This window comes from Phocoena sinus, chromosome 14 (assembly GCF_008692025.1).
Source record: "Phocoena sinus isolate mPhoSin1 chromosome 14, mPhoSin1.pri, whole genome shotgun sequence".
Taxonomy (NCBI): Eukaryota; Metazoa; Chordata; class Mammalia; order Artiodactyla; family Phocoenidae; genus Phocoena; species Phocoena sinus.
Genome location: NC_045776.1, coordinates 16,113,898 through 16,132,064, shown reverse-complemented (window position 1 = coordinate 16,132,064; position 18,167 = coordinate 16,113,898). Strand labels below are relative to the sequence as shown.

General features: G+C 48.2%; 1 protein-coding gene across 4 annotated transcripts in view; it reads right to left on the bottom strand.

Annotated features, from left to right (window-relative positions):
• Positions 1-18,167, bottom strand: part of ALPK2 (alpha kinase 2) — an 87,088-nt gene that overhangs the window by 41,038 nt on the left and 27,883 nt on the right. For all 4 annotated transcript variants that reach the window (XM_032654269.1, XM_032654270.1, XM_032654272.1 and 1 more), the window contains exons 2-3: positions 6,339-9,714; positions 3,306-3,453 (exon numbers count right to left, since the gene is read on the bottom strand). In XM_032654269.1, coding sequence (XP_032510160.1) covers positions 3,306-3,453; positions 6,339-9,714 — 3,524 coding nt within the window. The remainder of the gene's footprint in view (positions 1-3,305; positions 3,454-6,338; positions 9,715-18,167) is intronic.

Here is an 18,167-nt window from a genome sequence, read left to right as displayed (position 1 = left end):
ACCCATATAAACTGTGAGAAGTGAAAAGAGAGAAGTGAAAAGAAGTGGTCTTGCACCTTTTTGAATCAATAGGGGGAAAGCTCGGTTTCATATTCTTTTACCCTGTAAGGGACACCGGTTTTTGCTTTTACGGGGAGGAACGGCCAAATGCACAAAGGGCCAAACAGGAGTGGAGCTTAGCTGGGGAGACAAGTGCAAGCAAAAGAAGCTCCAAGTGTGACCAGAGTTAACACAGCCAAGAACTAAATCGGCTGGAGGGGAAGGGCATGTAAACTGGGGGCTTCTCAGAAGAGCCCAGAATCCATCAGCAGCCCCAGGGAGCAGGGGTGAGGATTGCCAGCACCCACTGCCCACCTTCCAGCCTGGGTGGAGACGTCCTTCCAACGGCCAACCAAGGAGAACCTGCCTCTAATGGCAGCCAGCTCTTCCCTCCCTGCTTGTCCGGCAGCAATGATGTGATCTGTGCTCAGCTTTCAGCCAATCCACTCCATGGGGACAATGGCCCTTTCTAACGCCCAGGCCACTCCCAAGCACTTCTCTCCCCAGAGTGGAGAATGGGTTCCTGTTTACCAAGGAGGTGCTGACGGCCAGGGCAGCGGTGAAGGGTGCCAGCTTGAGATCTTCATGGAGCCATTGCACAAGCTACCACTTTCTTCTTGGTTTCCTCAGAGAACATTCACCTTGTCCTAGCCACAAGAACGTGTCCTGACACCTAATTTCCAAAATGTAGCCTATTAAGGAAAAGTATCCTAAACTTGGGGACAAAGGCGAAAGGATGATTGAGTGTCCTTTGTGTGTCGCTGGTTAATGGGCTCACCCAAGGAGAAGTTAGTTATAGCAGATGCCCCTCTGTCGGACTTTGCTATTTACTCTTTAAACGTCTTTGTAAGATGTTACAGAAAAACCCGAACGAATTTTTGGTCAACCCAATAGAACCCACCCAGTTATCACTTCTCCTGGACAGAAACCTACAAAAGATAACTCCCAAGGTTTATTACCTGTTGAACATTGACAAGTTTCGTATCCATTTGCAAACATTCCAGCATTCTTTTGCCTGATTCACTGTATAAATTCATTCCTTAGATGTTCCTTTAAACAGCTTTCCCATCTTACTCTTTATTTAATGAGTTAGAGAAGGAAGATCTTTGTTACATGTTCCTGTTACATTTGTTTGACAGATCAACTTTTTGATAACTATATCTTGACAAGGCAGTGAGAGATTTCTTGGAGGGACATGTAAAGGAAACATGCAGGGCTTCCCTGGTGGTGCAGTGGTTGAGAGTCCGCCTGCCGATGCAGGGGACGCGGGTTCGTGCCCCGGTCCGGGAGGATCCCACATGCCGCGGAGCGGCTGGGCCCGTGAGCCATGGCCGCTGAGCCTGCGCGTCCGGAGCCTGTGCTCCGCAACGGGAGAGGCCACAACAGTGAGAGGCCCACATACCGCAAAAAAAAAAAAAAAAAAAAAAAAAGGAAACATGCAACCGGAATTAGGGGTGAAAATTTGATAACGTTTGAAAATCCACCTGAAATATAAATGACTTAATATCAAAGGAGTTATGACTCCCAAATCTCCAGTGGTAGCACAGGGAGGGCACATGGGTGCGCCTAAGCCAGACAGTGTTACCAAGAAGAATGAAGCCAACCTCACCAAGAACTTAAAGGCCTTGGCCACGTGTCATTAGTAGATGGCGTGCCTACTGAGGTCACACACTTTCTAGAGGGAGGCTAGGTTCTCTAAAGACACCTCAGATGGAAAAGGGACCTGAAAAATTCAAGTGCCAATTTTCAGCTTAGATCAAGAGCAAAAAACGCTGGTTCATTTTCTTGGCTGATGGCTACGGAAAGTACTTTAAATGAATAATTAGCACTTTTTTTTTTTAAAATAAAGCTCTAGGAAACCACCTTGATTTTTTAAAAAATCAAGCCATTTATTCTTCAGTGTAATTCTTTTTTTTTAATTTTTTTTGCGGTACGCAGGCCTCCCACTGCTGTGGCCTCTCCCACCGCGGAGCACAGGCTCCGGATGCGCAGGCTCAGTGGCCATGGCTCACGGGCCCAGCTGCTCCGCGGCAGGTGGGATCTTCCCGGACTGGGGCACGAACCTGTGTCCCCTGCATCGGCAGGCGGACTCTCAACCACTGCACCACCAGGGAAGCCCCCATTGTAATTCTTAAGCCTTGCATAAGACAAGCAGGGTAATGATCAAGCCATTTATTCTTCATTGTGATTCTTAAGCCTTGCATAAGACAAGCAGGGTAATGACGGCCTTTTAGGCAAAGCAGCTTTATTACAATCATAGTTATAGGAGATGATAACTAGATAACTAGTTGGATTTTTCTGGCGTGATGTTACAGACATGAAACTATAGCTCAAGTCTCCCATCGTTGCATTTGGAACAATTACCAGATGTGTTCCAAGCAGACATTTGATTTGATTTTACAGGAAACTGATTTCTCTCACGTTTTCAGCCTATCTGTGATAAGATTAGTGGGTTAAGAACACTTCCCGTGACTCAGGGAGCTGTACTAGGACCTCCTTTGGCAGAAAGGAGCTTCTGAGAATTGTCTGAGTTAGGCTGGTTTCCATCGAACCAGGGCATCTGTTTCCAGAATGAGTCACACCTCCTCAGGTGCAAAAGGCGAAGCTTGATTCACCAGTTCACTCGAGCAAGCATCTATTGCTGGAAAGCCTCTTGAGGAAGGTTCACTGCACACAGGGTATCCTTGGCAATGATGCTCACTCATCTCTCCTCTCCTCCCCTTCAGCTCCTCTAACCTATGGCCCCAGATATAAACTGGTTTTCCCATCTTAGAGAGGGCAGCTTACCACCCTGGGTAGATGCCACTTTTCTGTAACCTCACGGATTGTTTTTTCCTTTTGATTTACCTTCTTAGCTTTTTGTTAGGTTAATGGGAATTTATGAGAACAGCAAAATGCACGGGCATATAAAAGAGAGCTCTTTAATCTTGGGACCACAGGACCTCAGACTAGAAGATGATTGGACAGGTTCCCCTGATTTTAAAAAATGTGATGAAAGGTTTGTGCCTTCCTAAGGCCACCAAACATCATGGTAGCCGAGGCAAGGCAAGAACGCTTCACCATCCTCCCTGTCCAGGTATCTGTCCTTTTGTTACTTACTCTTCCTGGATACTTTGGGTGTGGAGTCTCTGCTTCAATCTTCCTTTTACTTCCTATAATTTACTATTTTCCTTTAGAACCATGTTGTGAAATAAACAACCAACTGTGAAAAGTAACCGGGGGGGCGGGGGGGGGGGTGGGGGGGTGGGGGGGGGTGGATATCGCACCTTCTCTGCACTTGGGCTATCGACTTTGAATCTTTCATCCACCAGATAGTAGAATCTTCATGAATCTCTGCAAACTGGCAGCTTAATTTTACATTTCCAGAGTGGTCGGGGAACATCTCAGCCTGGATCTTTTTCAGTAATACTGGAGCTGGAAACAAGAAACTTGTAGGTCAGTGTTCTTATAAGAATTGCAGAGAGCTTTAGGGTGGGCAAGAGACTTTCCCATTTTATCACATTTAATTCTCACTACAATCCCAAGAGACAGGGATAATAATTATTACCCTCCATTTGGTGGGTGAGGGAATCTGGTGTCTGAGGGGAGACGGCACTTTCCTAAACAGATAGAAAATGAACAAGTCAGTAATAGGAAACTCCCACTTTTCATTACTTAAAATTCCTGAGTGAGGTCTGCAATGTACGAAGTGAAACAGAACTTGAAACTTTAAAAAAACGGACGGGAGGGATGGGGGTTGTAGATACCGAGTCTATAGGATCTGGGCCAAATAAAGATGCTTTTAGATGACTACCAGATGATCCAGGTCAAAATTAAAGCTGGGGGTTAGGAAGTAGAATAAAATCTGGACTAGCCGAGTAATGTGGCTAAGCCCCCAGGTGTAAAAGGCAACAACAGTAAGTCATTTGCTGAAGAATATTCACCCATCTTTCCCCTTGATCACAGTTATCTTTGCAGAAAGATATCGGACATCACTGCAATCCATTAGGATATCAATTTCATTAGCGAAAGAGAACTGTCTACTTGAATGAAATAGGAGCAATACACAATTCCCAGGGGTTAGGCTGAGCTCTTTTTAAATAAGGGACGAGAGGGTGGCACACCAGGTAAATGTGTAATTACTCAGGGCAGCCACTGGGCGGCAGCCTAGACAAGAGGAGGATGGCTGACACAGCCAGGTGGTCAGAATAATTTGGCAGGTAGAGGTTACTGGAAACGTGGTGTCGGTCTATTTCACACTGAGTTTCAAAATTACACAGCTTTGGTAACAAAATGTTATAGAATCCACAGCCAAGCCAAAAGTCATCAATACCGATGCTTTGTTTGCTCTGCTACCTCAGATTCCTCTACTGTGAAATCGTTAATGCGTTAAATGTGCCTCCCATCTCTTGGCAACAGACTTGGCTTGGATAACAGTGCGTATTGAAAAGCTTGTTTTCTTCTCAGGAAGTAATAATGGGGCACTTGGGTAACAAATTCTTGCATTAGAGAGTAGCTCAGGGTACTAACAATATTATGGGAGAAAGATTAAATATACCAAGTCCTTACTGATGGCAAAACTCATTTCACTTCATCTGGCCCTACCTAGCTACCGGTGCTAGGTGCTCCGGCCCACGGTGTCAAGCTCTTTCTCTAGAGTCTTGACCAAGCCCACTGCCCCACCCGGGACATATTTCCTCAAGGGCCCTTCCTGGGTGATTTGCTGATACCTAAGTGTTCCTAAGGCTGCCAACCCTGTCCACAACCCGTTGTAAGTTCTGAAGACAAAATTGGGGGAGGGGAATTCAGGGAAAGGCATAAAATGGGCAGAACAAAATGAGGGTCTAGGATAGGAAGCTGGCTTGGTCAGGAGGCCTCAGGGCTTTGGGAAAGGACACCTGCCTGTGCGGGGTGGAGGGAAAAAAACAAAACAAAACAGAGGGAGCTAAAAGGAGGCTCGAGAGGGAAGCTAGGTTTATCTGCGGTGTATATTCTGGCCAAGTGTTGAGGGTAAAGGATAGAGAAGTCCCCTGTGACTATAAAGCTTTGGTTGTACTAAGCTTTGAATGTGGAAAAAAAGTTTACTCAAGTTCTATTTCTTTCAGAGTTATCCAAGTCATCCCTAACATCCCAACACACACACACTCCTAACTCCTACCAACCCCACCCCCGGAAGGCTGTGCTCCCTGTGGCTGCAGCCCTTCATGCCTGGAGAGGCAGTTCCGGAGATCAAATCCTCCAACGGCACCTGGATGGTCCTTTCTCCCACGGAAACAGACAAGAATTCCAAATTAAGATTTTTTTCCTCTGGGCTGAAACCACTTGAGATCTCTTGAAAACATGGTTTCATTCTCTCTAAATATGTTTTAAAACTCAGAAAGCAGTTTTGTGTTTGATCTTTTCAGCAGCAGGGGCTGTGGGCCCGTTTGCTGAGGTCTGGGAACACAGTAAGCACTGAGGTAAGAGGAAACGTCTCTCCCCCTGGGTTAGGGAGGGCCGCAGCACTCTGCTCCAGCTCGGGCAGGCACCTCACCTGGCTGCAATCTCTTCTGACTTCTGCCAGCTTTCATGGGAAGGGAAAGAGCTCAGGAAGAAGAGGCTGAAATCTGGGTGATGGGACGGAGTTTGGTATTGACTCGGTTCCCCAGGCGAAGCAGAACTGACTGCAGTTACCGGGGCTCTGAGCCTCAAGTGGTCTGAAACCTGGAACAGAGACCCGGGGGGGACTTCCGGCTCAAAGGGGAGGGCAAGTTGGAAAGAAACTTTATACTCAAATTTGGAAGAAAACCCAACATCCAATCAGCCACTTCAAATGAAAAAGAAAAAAAGATTAAACGGGGACTGCTGGACTGTACCTAAATGTTTTTCTGTGAATCCTGTTTAGCATGTGGTCTATTTAATTACACTAATTAGCTACACTGATTAATGCTTCTGTTTCCTTTAAAATTTTTTTGAAGGATAATTAAACAGAAAGGCGTAGTAATCACGCTCCCTCAGTTAAGCATACCTACAAGGCAGCCTACATCAGTGGTCCTCCCAGCACATCACTCAAGAACTCGTTAGAAATGCACTTTCTCCGGAATCAGGAACTCTGGGGTTGCGCCCAGCAACCTGTCTTAACAAGCCCTCTAGGGGATCCTGAGGCCGCTCAAGTTTGAGACCCAAGGGCCTACATGCCAGGCCACAGGTCACAGCCATAGCATCCGTCGCCTCCCCAGTGGACACGCGCCTTAACTGCAAGGGCTCAGGAGGACACACGAATTTGACATCAGGTCAACAAACCCAAACGTTAACAATGATAGGAAGCAACACAGCCTCACCTGTCCCTTCGCTTTTGCAAGGTGGTCTTTTGGAGTCTTTTTTCTCATCTGTGCGTGATACCGATGTTTCAAGTTTAGGACTCTTTTTAAGAAAGATCGAGTTCTTTCTGGCGTTTTCTTTCTCTTCCAGTCTCAGCCTCAGGGTGGCCACCCTGGACAGAATTTTCTTCTTTACTCCCTCAGCTACGTGTCCACTCCCTGGGGTTTCTTGCTTCCCCTTGACCTCCTCTGACCCAGTCACTGCTGGAGGGGCCCTGGGGAGGCAGCCAGCTTGGGCCACCACAGGGAGGACCTTCTCCTCCCTTGACATTTTCCCACGGCCAAGGGTGGAGCCCTGCTGGCAGGGGTCCTGCAGCATCTTAGGAACTTTCTCTGATGCACATTCTCTGGACATGAGTGTTGCTGCTGGGGAGCCAGATGTGCTTGTGGGTTTGGTTTCCCCAACTGGGGGCTCCTCTATTTTATGTTCCTCAATTCTGTGGCTTCTTGAAAAGCCTGTGATGCTTCCATCAAGAGATGAAGTAAAAAGCCCCCAAGTGAGACCACTAGAAGGGGGCACATGTTTCCCACACTCGCTTTCAATAGCTCCCCTTTCCTTTAAGTCAGAAAACGCACATGGATGATTTCTGGGCTCCACTAAATCATTCTCAGGGAGCTCATGACTTTGACTTGTGGAGCCGTGAGTATCAACTCCAGAGGCGGGAGTCATTCTTGCAAGACCGCTAGAAAGAGGTAAAGTGTGGGAAACGAATTCTGCTTTGTTATTTTTACTTTGTTCAGACTCCGCTAAGCGCCTCTCACTGCCTTCTTGTATTTGGCTTCTGCCGCGTCCCGTTGGAGTCGTTTCCCCACCTTTGACAGGACCCGGGACAGGCAAAATGGCAGACTGTACGTCCCCCTTTGCTCCACCATGTTGTCTTTGTCTCGCCCCCTCTCCCCCACTGTGCCCTTGGTCTCGGCTGATGGTGTTTTCTCTTGGAATGGCTTCCCCACTTTGCTGGGGGCACGGAACTTGCAAGATGGATGGTTGGACTTCTACTCTCTGGCCCAAGTTCCCATCATTCAATTTACTCTCCACTCTGATGGCCCCCAGTGTGGATTCAGAAGGCTCTGGTGTTTCCACCCTGGCCCACTCCACACTTGTTTCATCAGTGGGATCTACAGAGGACTCTAAGATTTTAGGGCAGGTCAGGAACTGCTTAAAGAAGGAAGGGCGATCCATCTTGAGTTGGCTTTCCTCTTGGTTTTGACTTACACTCTTAACATTTTCCTTCCTTCCAGTTCTGGAAGCCTCTGATAGCAAGTCTGTGACACATAATTCTTTCTCATCTACAGGGTCCACGGAGGACTCCAGGAGTCTGGGTTGGCTCAAACACTGGGAGGAAAGACAACTCCAGTTTGCATGGCCAGCTAGGTCTTCACCTTTACGGATTTCTCTGTTATTAGCAATTGCTGAGCCGGACTCAGCCTGAGGACTACAGGCTGATGCTGTCTCAGAGGGGTCCAGTTCAGGCATGGCATCATCAGTCTTTAGAACGTCAGATACAGCCCAGACCCTACCAGGGATGAGACCAGGTTCTGACTCCTTGCACTTAGAATCTGTCAGTTGTCTTGGTGGCCAGGTTTCTGAAATGGAAGCCTCTAGAGTTATAATCTTCACCTGTTTACCTGCTTCCCAATATCCTGGACCGCTCTCTTTAGGCTCCCCCAGAAGGGTAGTAGAGGGAGACGGAACATTACTCAGAGCCTGGCTATCATCTTCTGTTATAGATTCAGCCACCACGGGCACATGAGTTCCCAAGCCCGAGCTCTGTTCCCTTCCCTCCCTGGAGTTGGCTGATGAGTGGTCCAAGAGTACCAGGTTTATTTCCCCTGGTACAGCAGACGTCATGGGCAAGCTTTCTTGGAAATTTTCGTCAAGAGAACCCTGCTGGACCCTCTGTGTTGTTTCACTTCCTTTTTCTTGGAAATTCTCTTCAAGGCTCCTGGTGTCTACTCTGCCCATGGTCTGGCTCTTCTTTCCAGACTGGTTATCAATCTGAAGAGGGGAATTGCTACAGAAATCCTCTCCCTCTGGGAGCTGAGGAACGTGGACGTGGATTTCTGGTCCACTGGGAGCCACGCACGCTAGCCCTTTTGAAGATACAGTTGTAGAACCATTTAAAATATGACCCAACTGTGCGTTGGAAGGAAGTTGAGAAAAATTGTCATCTGGTGCCCGAGGTGAGCTCTCGTCAGGGCCACCTACATGGCTGTTCCCAGCAACTGAAACAGGGAGGTATTTGGGTGGGTGGCCTTTGGTGGCAATGGTACCAGTGGATGTGTCCCCACTCTCCCCAGTCACCTCAAAACACTCAAGATTAGCAATTAATGTTGTTGGCTTCTCCTGAGGAAACTTTGCTGTTGAACTATGACTGGCTGGTATGTCTGCAGTGACCGGGGCACTGGAGCTAGAGCTCTCATCACCACCTTCTTTAGACCATTCCAAAGAGTCATTCTCAGAAGACAGAGGCTGTCTTCCCTCGAGCCCACCTGAGTGACTGGGGCTCAGCCCCCCCTGACCAGCCTTTACCATGGAGGCCAACATGGAGGTGGAACCCTCCACCTTGGAGAGATTTTCCCCAGTGGCACCTTTACTGGCTTTCTGTGAAATGTTCCAGATGAGAGCACCGATAAAAAGAGGGAACACTGCAGAGGTTCTCTCATTGCTGCTTCCGTATGCAGACCGTGGAGGCTCTGAACCTTGTGTCTGAGAAAGAATATCCAGTGCCTTGTCATCAGAAGAACACAGATCAGATGCTTTGCTTTGACCTGCCAGCTCGAAGTCCACGGAGCAAATTTCTTGAGGCAAATATTTACCAGCTGGGGCTCCAACAGGAGAGCTCACAGTATCACACGCTTCTTGGTCACCTGCTTCAGGACGGCCTAGCACACACGCTGTTACTCTGTCTCTTGGCCCAGCACACGCAGTTTCCAAGGTGGGGACGGTATGTACAAATTCAGGGGAAGCAAGAGAGGGAGCCCGGGGCTCCCCGGGGTCAGCGTTGTTCTCCTGGGGGAGACGCGCCAACGGCTCACAGTGGGGCATATTTTCACTATTGGCTTCTGGGATGCTCAGCTCACACCCTAGGTCTCCCCAGGGACATCCAGGTGTGCTGTCTTCTCCATCTTGGTTTTCTTCGTGCCGTGGGCCTTGGGTACACCTTTCTACCTCCAGGTGTTGGGCCAATGATGCATTTTTCGTGTCGATCCCTCCTAAATTGGAGAAGGAATCTATTGTGGTCATAGTAAACGCGGACTCCTCCCCAGTAGGCTCTGAGAAAGCTGGCATTCGGCCGAGAGAGATTTGCTCCCTGACTGTTTCCCGAATTTGCACCTAGAAGATGAAAAGTGATATTAGTAGAATTGTTCCTGGGAGATCCCACAACAGGGCATAACTGCAATCTCAAGAGTGTTAATCCTTGATGACTATAATCTCAGACAATGAGAAGGAATGATTGAGATCTAAACATGAATCCCCAAACTCTAGCTATTAGAGACATCCTGAAGAAAAGTTTAAGCAACTGTATGCTCCAGGGGGTCCTTGGTCAAATTCCCCATTAAAAGCAAAAGGCCTCCTGACAATCATGTAATGATTTCTTGCCCATCTCGCAGGAAAAAAAAGATGGAATTACATGTTAAATTACATGTTAACTTCTTTGATCGTCACAAGAGCTTGTGAATCTTTTCAGAAGGAAATTTCACATAACCATAACAAAATATGCAGTGCTGGGCTTCCCTGGTGGCGCAGTGGTTGAGAGTCCGCCTGCCGATGCAGGGGACACGGGTTCGTGCCCCGGTCCGGGAAGATCCCACACGCCGCGGAGCGGCTGGGCCCGTGAGCCATGGCCGCTGAGCCTGCGCATCCGGAGCCTGTGCTCTGCAATGGGAGAGGCCACAACAGTGAGAGGCCCGTGTACCGCAAAAAAAAAAAATATATATATATATATATATATATATATGCAGTGCTTGTAAAGCAGCAATGAGCACACTTTGTCCCCTGTACTAAAGAGGCATGTCTTTTGAACCCACCTCGAATGAAGTGCCTTCAGCACTGCCAATCATTTCTGTCCCAGGAAGGTTATAAAATCTTGAAGTGCCTCACCCACTTTAAGACAGATGCCCTGTGGCAGGCAAACCACATCCACAAGAAGTAGGGGGTTCAGGACTTCTAGGGTTTTGGGGAAGCGATATACAGACAGGGAAAGAGAAAGTGAGGAAAGGGGGAGCACAGAATAAATCTCACTTTTGGAGGAGTGAACCCATCGTGGGACTATCTGACTGTCCTGCGACACTGGACATTGTTCAAAGAAGTAAACTCAGTCTAAATTCTTGCCTCTTGAAACTTTTAGCTCATTGATTATTTCGAAACATATCAGAATTACGCCCAGCCAAGGAGAAGGGAATCGCTGATTTGGGGCAAGCACCTCCTTCTTCGCCCCCAGGACTCCTGCTTTGAAGCAGCCCCGTTCAAATGTGCGGGAATCGATGACTGGGCTTACAGAGGGGAGGAGAGTCTCTCCCCCAGCGCACAACAACGTAGAGCTGAAATACACGTAGCTCCAGGGTCCTGACGCTTATTCCCATCAATCACGTGTGAAAGTCAGTCAATCCCTTTACACACCGTCAGTAGGAAACAGGACAACAGCGTACCACTCCTGTTTTCCACACTCCCCAAGGCTGCCTGCAGCCAATGATTCATCTCTCCTTTCCTCCTGCCAGGTACCCTGATGGTCATTTAACTCATTTGGTTGGCATAAAAGTGCTGAATAAGAAATTTCGCTTCCTGTGCTATAAATTCCGTGAGTGCTAGGACCATTCATCAATTTATTTATTCAATACCTCCAATGTGCTAGAAAGTATCCCAGGTGATGGGATACAATACAGGCTAAATGCCCATCTGCAGGGAGCTCCCATTCTAGGCTGTTTAAGGCCCGGTACAGTGGTTGGCACCTAGCAGGGGCTCCATAAACACTTCTTGAAAGAATCAGTAAGTGAATGAACACCACGCACGAGTCAGATCTACTCAACTTCACCCATTAAACCTCTAAATCTGAAAGGGTTTGAGCTTTCATCTGCTTCTGTCTCTGGGACAACTCTCTTTTAAGAGGCTTCTAGCCACAAGCAGAAGCTCTACTGGTTCACATCCTGTGTTTCTAAAGGAACTCTCTATATTTTTTTCCATCATATGAAAATGGAAGGGGGAAAAGAAATATCTGATAAATAAGTTTTGTTTTTTTAAGTGTCCAGGACTTTAACGTGTTCATGGTTTCCCCTCTATACCTGAACATCTATAACGTGTAGAGAATGTTCTTTTCGTTTGCTAATTTGGGTGTTTTGTTTTGTTGAGCTATAGCACAAATCTACTGAACTATTAAAAGCATAGAAAGCGTAGGGCTTCCCTGGTGGTGCAGTGGTTGAGAGTCCGCCAGCTGATGCAGGCGACACGGGTTCGTGCCGTGGAGCGGCTGGGCCCATGGGCCATGGCCACTGAGCCTGCGCGTCCACAGCCTGTGCGTCCGGAGCCTGTGCTCCGCAACGGGAGAGGCCACAACAGTGAGAGGCCCGCATACCGCAAAAAAAAATCATAAAAGCATGGGTAGCCTCCTGGTCATGATTTGAGAGGTGTAGGGAGATTATCTGATCAAAAACACCAGGACCCTCTCCTGAGCCTTCCTCCCTGCCTGAGCTTCCACTACCTATGTCAGCCCTTTAAGATCTTGTCATCATCACAACATCAGTGCCCGACATTTAAGGACTAGCTGCCATGTGTAGAATTCTCTGCCAGGTACTGGACAATTTTTTCCAAAGGGCTCCAGTCAAAAAGCCACTGTGTTACTAACTGGGACGTTACCCACCCATTATTGCTAACTAGCATATCAGAGTTGAAGGCTGATACACCTGGAGAGGATGAAACACAGGAGAAGTAAGCTTTGATTAGGGTGGTTTGGTCATTGGGATATATCATAACCATGGTGTATCATGCCTTGACTTACAGGAGAGTCCTGTTCCTACTAAGGTAGACTGATTCCTCCCCTCTCTACCTTTTAAAGTAAAATCCTACTTTAAAATAGCCTGTTGAAGTTCCACACATAAAGAAATATGGCGAATCCTTGACCATGTAAAATTCATCCACTTGAGTATTTACTGAGCACCTACTACATACCAAGCTGTTCTAAGGACTGGAGAAGCATCAGTGAACAGAGAAGACTGCTGGCCTTTTGGAAGTTAGGTTCAAGCAAGCAGCCATACAAATTGGTTCACTGCTGATGTGAAACCCCATAAAATGTGATTGTAACCAATGGACGTTCTCAAAGCAGAGCTTTTCACAGTCCAGTGCATACTTGCTGAGGCTCACAGCATTGGTTCCAAGGGCAGCCTCCTCGGAGGCCAACTCAGGGAAAGAGAAACCACAGGCTCACACCTTTCAAATGAGTCAGACCTTTCTTTCAGCGGGAGATCTCTTAGTTAAGTCATTATGAAAGAACTCCAGCGAACGATTCTCCTGCTGCTCAGCTATTCTCATCACGGAGTGAGTGGTGAGACTCAGGTGCTTTTGTTACGTAGGAAAATTATCCTTATTCAGGTGAGGGGGAGGAGAGTTTAGGGCACTTGTCGGAAACCCATCGTGTTGTGTGTACTCTGGACTGGCCGCCTGGGCTTCAGCTTAATCACATATTGCATTCGTGACCCCATGTAACCTCTTTTTCTTTTTTTTTGTGGTACGCGGGCTTCTCACTGTCGTGGCCTCTCCCGTTGCGGAGCACAGGCTCCGGATGCGCAGGCTCAGCGGCCATGGCTCACGGGCCCAGCCGCTCTGCGGCACGTGGGATCTTCCCTGACCGGGGCACGAACCCGTGTGCCCTGCATCGGCAGGCGGACTCCCAACCACTGCGCCACCAGGGAAGCCCTCCATGTAACCTCTTTAGCCTCTCTGACCCTCGGTCTCTTCCTCTAAGGCTAACCACAGGCACGTCAGCACTATCCTGTCAAGTGCCTGGCACTCGCTGACATTCGTTTCCCTTGTTCTGTGAGCCCCGCACTGCAGGGATCTTATCCATCAAGTGGAAGAGAAGGAATCAGTGGTGACCTTCCTTTTACTCCTGGAGCAGGACTGTTTGTTAAATTCCATCCATTTGGCCATTAGCACAACTTGTCAAGAACTGCTGTTTATCTTCCCCCACACACACACCTTGTCTCTTCAGCTGGATTATAAGCCATCTGAGAAGAGGGATCTTATCTCACACCACCTTCTATTGTTAGTCACTGAAATTAGTGTCATGCCCTTCGTGGCAGCCAGAACACTCCCTCTAATGATGAAGATAACCCTGCACATCATGGGGTGGGTGAAGAGACAACACGCCTTCCATGGGATCCACAATTAGGAGGCAGAACTGCTTGGAAAGGCTAGCAGGTGGAGACAATGTGGTTGTAAAATCAGGCATGTTGGATAGAGGAGGGGCTGGAGACGGCTGTGCGAGCAGAGTTAAGTTTCAAGCTTCACGGTGCTTTCAAAACCAGGTTTGGAAGTGTTCCTCTTTGGTCTACCCCTCCCGCTGCTGGTACTCATTCATGTTTATTCACTCAGTAATGGAGTCCTTACTATGTGCTAAAGTTCTAAAAAAATTCAGCAAAGAATAACAAGTCCTGCCCTCAGAGCTAGTGAGGAAGCTGATAAAGAAGCAGTCATGGGCTTCCCTGGTGGCGCAGTGGTTGAGGGTCCGCCTGCCAATGTGGGGGACACGGGTTCGTGCCCCGGTCCGGGAAGATCCCACATGCCGCGGAGCGGCTGGGCCCATGAGCCACGGCCGCTGAGCCTGCGCGTCCGGAGCCTGTGCTCCGCAACGGGAGGGGCCGCGACAGTGAGAGGCCCGCGTACCGCAAAAAAAAAAAAAAAAAAAAAGATCCCTGCAGTGCAAAAACCAGAGGGTGCTCTCTTAGGTATCAGTTCTTAGATAATTCTCGGACAGTCCAGTGCGGTCTCAGGAGACCTCTCTACTGATGAGAGCGCGCAGGTGTGGCAGACGTTGCTGATCCTCGACCCCCTCCTCCCTTGCCACCTCCAACTAGAGGAGGTTGGAAAACCACGTATGCTCCCAGCCTCCTGCGTAGCCATTAGTCAGTTCTGGCTAATGATGTAAGGGGAATTCCACGAAGGAGCTTCCGAAAAAGCTTTGCTTTCCTTATATAGAAGGCACAGACAGGGGAGGTACCTTGCCTACCCCCTTCCTCCTTCCTGTGACGAACTTGTGATGTCTGGTGCTGCGGCAATCAACTTGCAGTCACAAGGCAACCAGCACGAGAATGAAAAGCCCACTACGGCTGGTGGAGCAGAAAGGATGGACTTGGGAGCTGGTAGGTATCCTCAAGCCACTGGATCAACACCAAAGGCCTTCTACCCCTAGAGTTCTTGTGAAGGGAACAACGAAAGTCCATATGTTTGAGGCCGCTGGTAGTTGGTTATTCTGTTAACAGCATCTAAAAGCTTTCCTACTGGAGGCTAGAGGAAAGGATATGGCTGAAGGGTGAAGGAAAAGGCACATGAGATTCACCGGGAGCCCTTCGACAGGCAGGGATCAGCTTGAAGGACACCGGGTGTGGCTCCTGGACAGGGTGCTGGGGAGCTGGTCAAAATGACAAGGGATCGATAGGGCCTGGGGCAAGGTGAACGTGAAGTAGAAGGTGGGCGGTGGGAGGATGGGGAAATGTGAAAAGATGGATCAAAGGAGAGGCCATGGTTCTAAAGCCCACATTCAACCGCCCAGAGCCAGGAGAGGTAAGCCCGTCAGCTCTTGGCTTCAGCTGGGCACTCTTGCCATAGACTGCCATGTCCTCCCGTGGGACAATTTAACTCCTGTTTCTTTTTAGATGTTCCTTATCTGGACTCGATGCAAATAGCACCATGTCCCTCGATGGTTATCTATACATCAGTCTCCCCCTGGGGTTCCAGGAATCTTTAAATGGGAGTTGCCCCACTCCCCAGCCAGCCTGGGCTGGCTGCAGCCTCGCCCACTGGCTAACCTTTCCTAAGTGTCTGCTGAGCCCTCACTACAGGGCACAGCGTCATTTGTCATTTGATAGAGCAAATCCATACCACCTGGGGCTGGGAAACTGAAAATAGCCTGGTCTCCAGCCAAAGAAAGCTTAAAGGCAAACTAGAACATTTCAAGAACTTGAGTTTATTTTTAGGAGTTGCTGGGATGCCCAGAAAGGAGCTTCACTGAAGGCTTTGAATGTTAAAAGAACACAAAGTGGAGGACACACGTCTAAAGTCCCCAATCCTGGGAATTCCCTGGCAGTCCAGTGGTTAGGACTCTGCGCTTTCACTGCCGAGGGCACGGGTTCGATCCCTGGTTGGGGAACTAAGATCCCACAAGCAGCGTGGCACAGCCAAAAAAAAAAAAAAAAATCCCCAAACCCTGAAACACCCTCCTCACTTGACCAACCCTTCTTCATTCAAGACCCTCCTGGGAGGCATGAAATCTTCAGCCAGCTGGGGTTATAATCCTGCCTGATTTCCTGGGAAAGAAAGAGTTTGTAAAACACCAATTTGATTTCTTGGGAGAGGACTGGGTTTCCATGACGAATACCATTTCCTAGAGCTAAGGGGCTCCGTGCACCAGTGCAATCTTTGCCTGGTAACATGGTGAGCCAGAGTCCCAGAGTCCAAGCCAGAAGCTTGTGTTTTTGTGCATCTCAGGTGACGTAAGTCTCAGCACCACTACTAGTGATAATCACCAAGCCCTGTGTAGCCCTTAACACCTAGCAGGCACTGCTCTAAGTGCTTTACAGGCGTCAATACAGTTAATGTTTGCAAAATGGTATAGAAATGTATGACTTTGGGACTTAGGGTTGTGTAATGTTAAGGAGAAATACCAGCTATTCTAACACATAAGACCATTTCATGGTAAACTCCCAAGTACAGTGGTCCACAAAAGCAACTGTCTTCCTTTCCCATATGGGCATCTTTGTTTTCCTGCATCTGAGAGTTTGCCGGGCGATGAGAGGAGAGCCTTGATTTCCACATATGCAACTAGGAGCTATGCCAACATAAGAAAAGTGGAATTGGGAAGACTAATGATTTTTCTTGAATACCACCATGCATTTCTGAGCACTCTTCGTGTTTCTTGCTATGTCCCAGACTGGCAGACCCACTTGAGTCCCTTGATTCCCTCCTCCAGGCCCCTGAGGCCACGGAGGGAATCCCAGCTGTGGGTTCTGAGCTAGGAACATACCCAGCTGTGGCATTATTCCCACAGACCAAACTTCTCTGCAGATTTCGGACTAGATAACAAGGAGGGGCGGGGGGAGGGGTGGTGTTAAACCTTAGGTTCCAGAAGAACATTTGCAAAAATCCGTCTCCCTTTACAGTTTCTAGAATGTGTGAGCAAAACCAAAACCTAGTAGCAGTTACCGTACTACCCTGACAATAATACATGGTACAGAGCCAGTTCTTGTAAACTTTAGAAACAGGAAATACTTGTCATGGTTACTACGCTACTTGCCTATTCAGCGAGGCTTCAAAGTGTACAGGGGTGATGCTACTTGGCACTTGGAAAAGCTGAACATAAGCATATACGCAGGTTGCCTGTCTTGGACGGCCATTACCAAAAATGAAAAGCTGTAGGACTGGGGCTTGAAGAGTCCCTTACAGGCCATGTACTTCAAGTAAGCAGCAGGACAGCTACAGGTCCTTAGGTTAGGCTTCTGGTTAAACAGAAGATATCCCCCAAAAGAGCACAGTTCTAGGAGGGCACAGTTACCCAGCCGGCTGTAACAGTTACCCGATTAGAATCAGAGACAGCTTCTTCAGCAGGAGACGCAAAGTTCCCTGGACAGTGAGATCCATGAGGGGAGGACAGGGTTAGTCTTACGCATCGTGGTGCAAGGCACATAGTAGGTGCTCAAAAAATAGGTCAAAGGAGTGGACATCCAACCAATCTGTTCTTGGTCCCGTGTCCCTTTGCCGACAGAGGTAGGGAGGGTTTGTCCATCCCTTCAGAGTCTGGTTCTCGTCTAATTCTATAGAGACGTTGATCTTCTACCCGCTAACCTGCCCGAGGGTCCTGTGCTTTGGTTAATATGTACTTGCCACTAAACTAACTCTTCTTCACCGCTAATGACTTGGTGCTGTGTTGGCCTCAATCTTTAGATTGAAATGGAAGCCACCTGTTCTCTTTTAAGAAGAAGTGTCTCTTATTTCATCTATGAGAAGATGAGGTTCCCAATACAATCCCCAAAGAAGACATCAGCATGGTTGTACCATGGACACCAGGCACTGAAGATGGGGGGAACAGGGTTGTGAATTTACAACATGCAACCAAGGGGTTAAGTTTAAACACCTGTACTTTAAAGATGAAGGCAGTCAGAGGCAAGGTGGGACTGGGGAGGGGCAGGTGCAGATTATAAATTCAGGAACCTCTTTTGATGGAGCCGTCAGAAATCAACTTTCCCCTTGTAGATAGAAAAAGAATGATTCACAAAGAAGCTTCTGGAAAGCTGAAGTTATTGGGGGAAAGACTTTAAAAACAAGAAAGAAAATGTCTAGGACTCAATACAGTGATTTGGAGCTAGAAAGCAAAAATATACTGAGCTGGTATTTGTACTTGTGGCGAAGATTCACACATAGGACTTTTTGCATGCGTGAGCAAACGCATTCCCTTTATGCTTTTTCTCTGGCACTGATCATGTCTTCCTCATAAGCCCCCAGTCATGTAGCGGTTTGGGGGATGAGTGGAGAACAGTTCTCTCTCACTAAGCTGCCTCTGGTAGGTGGGTGGGGACTGGCTA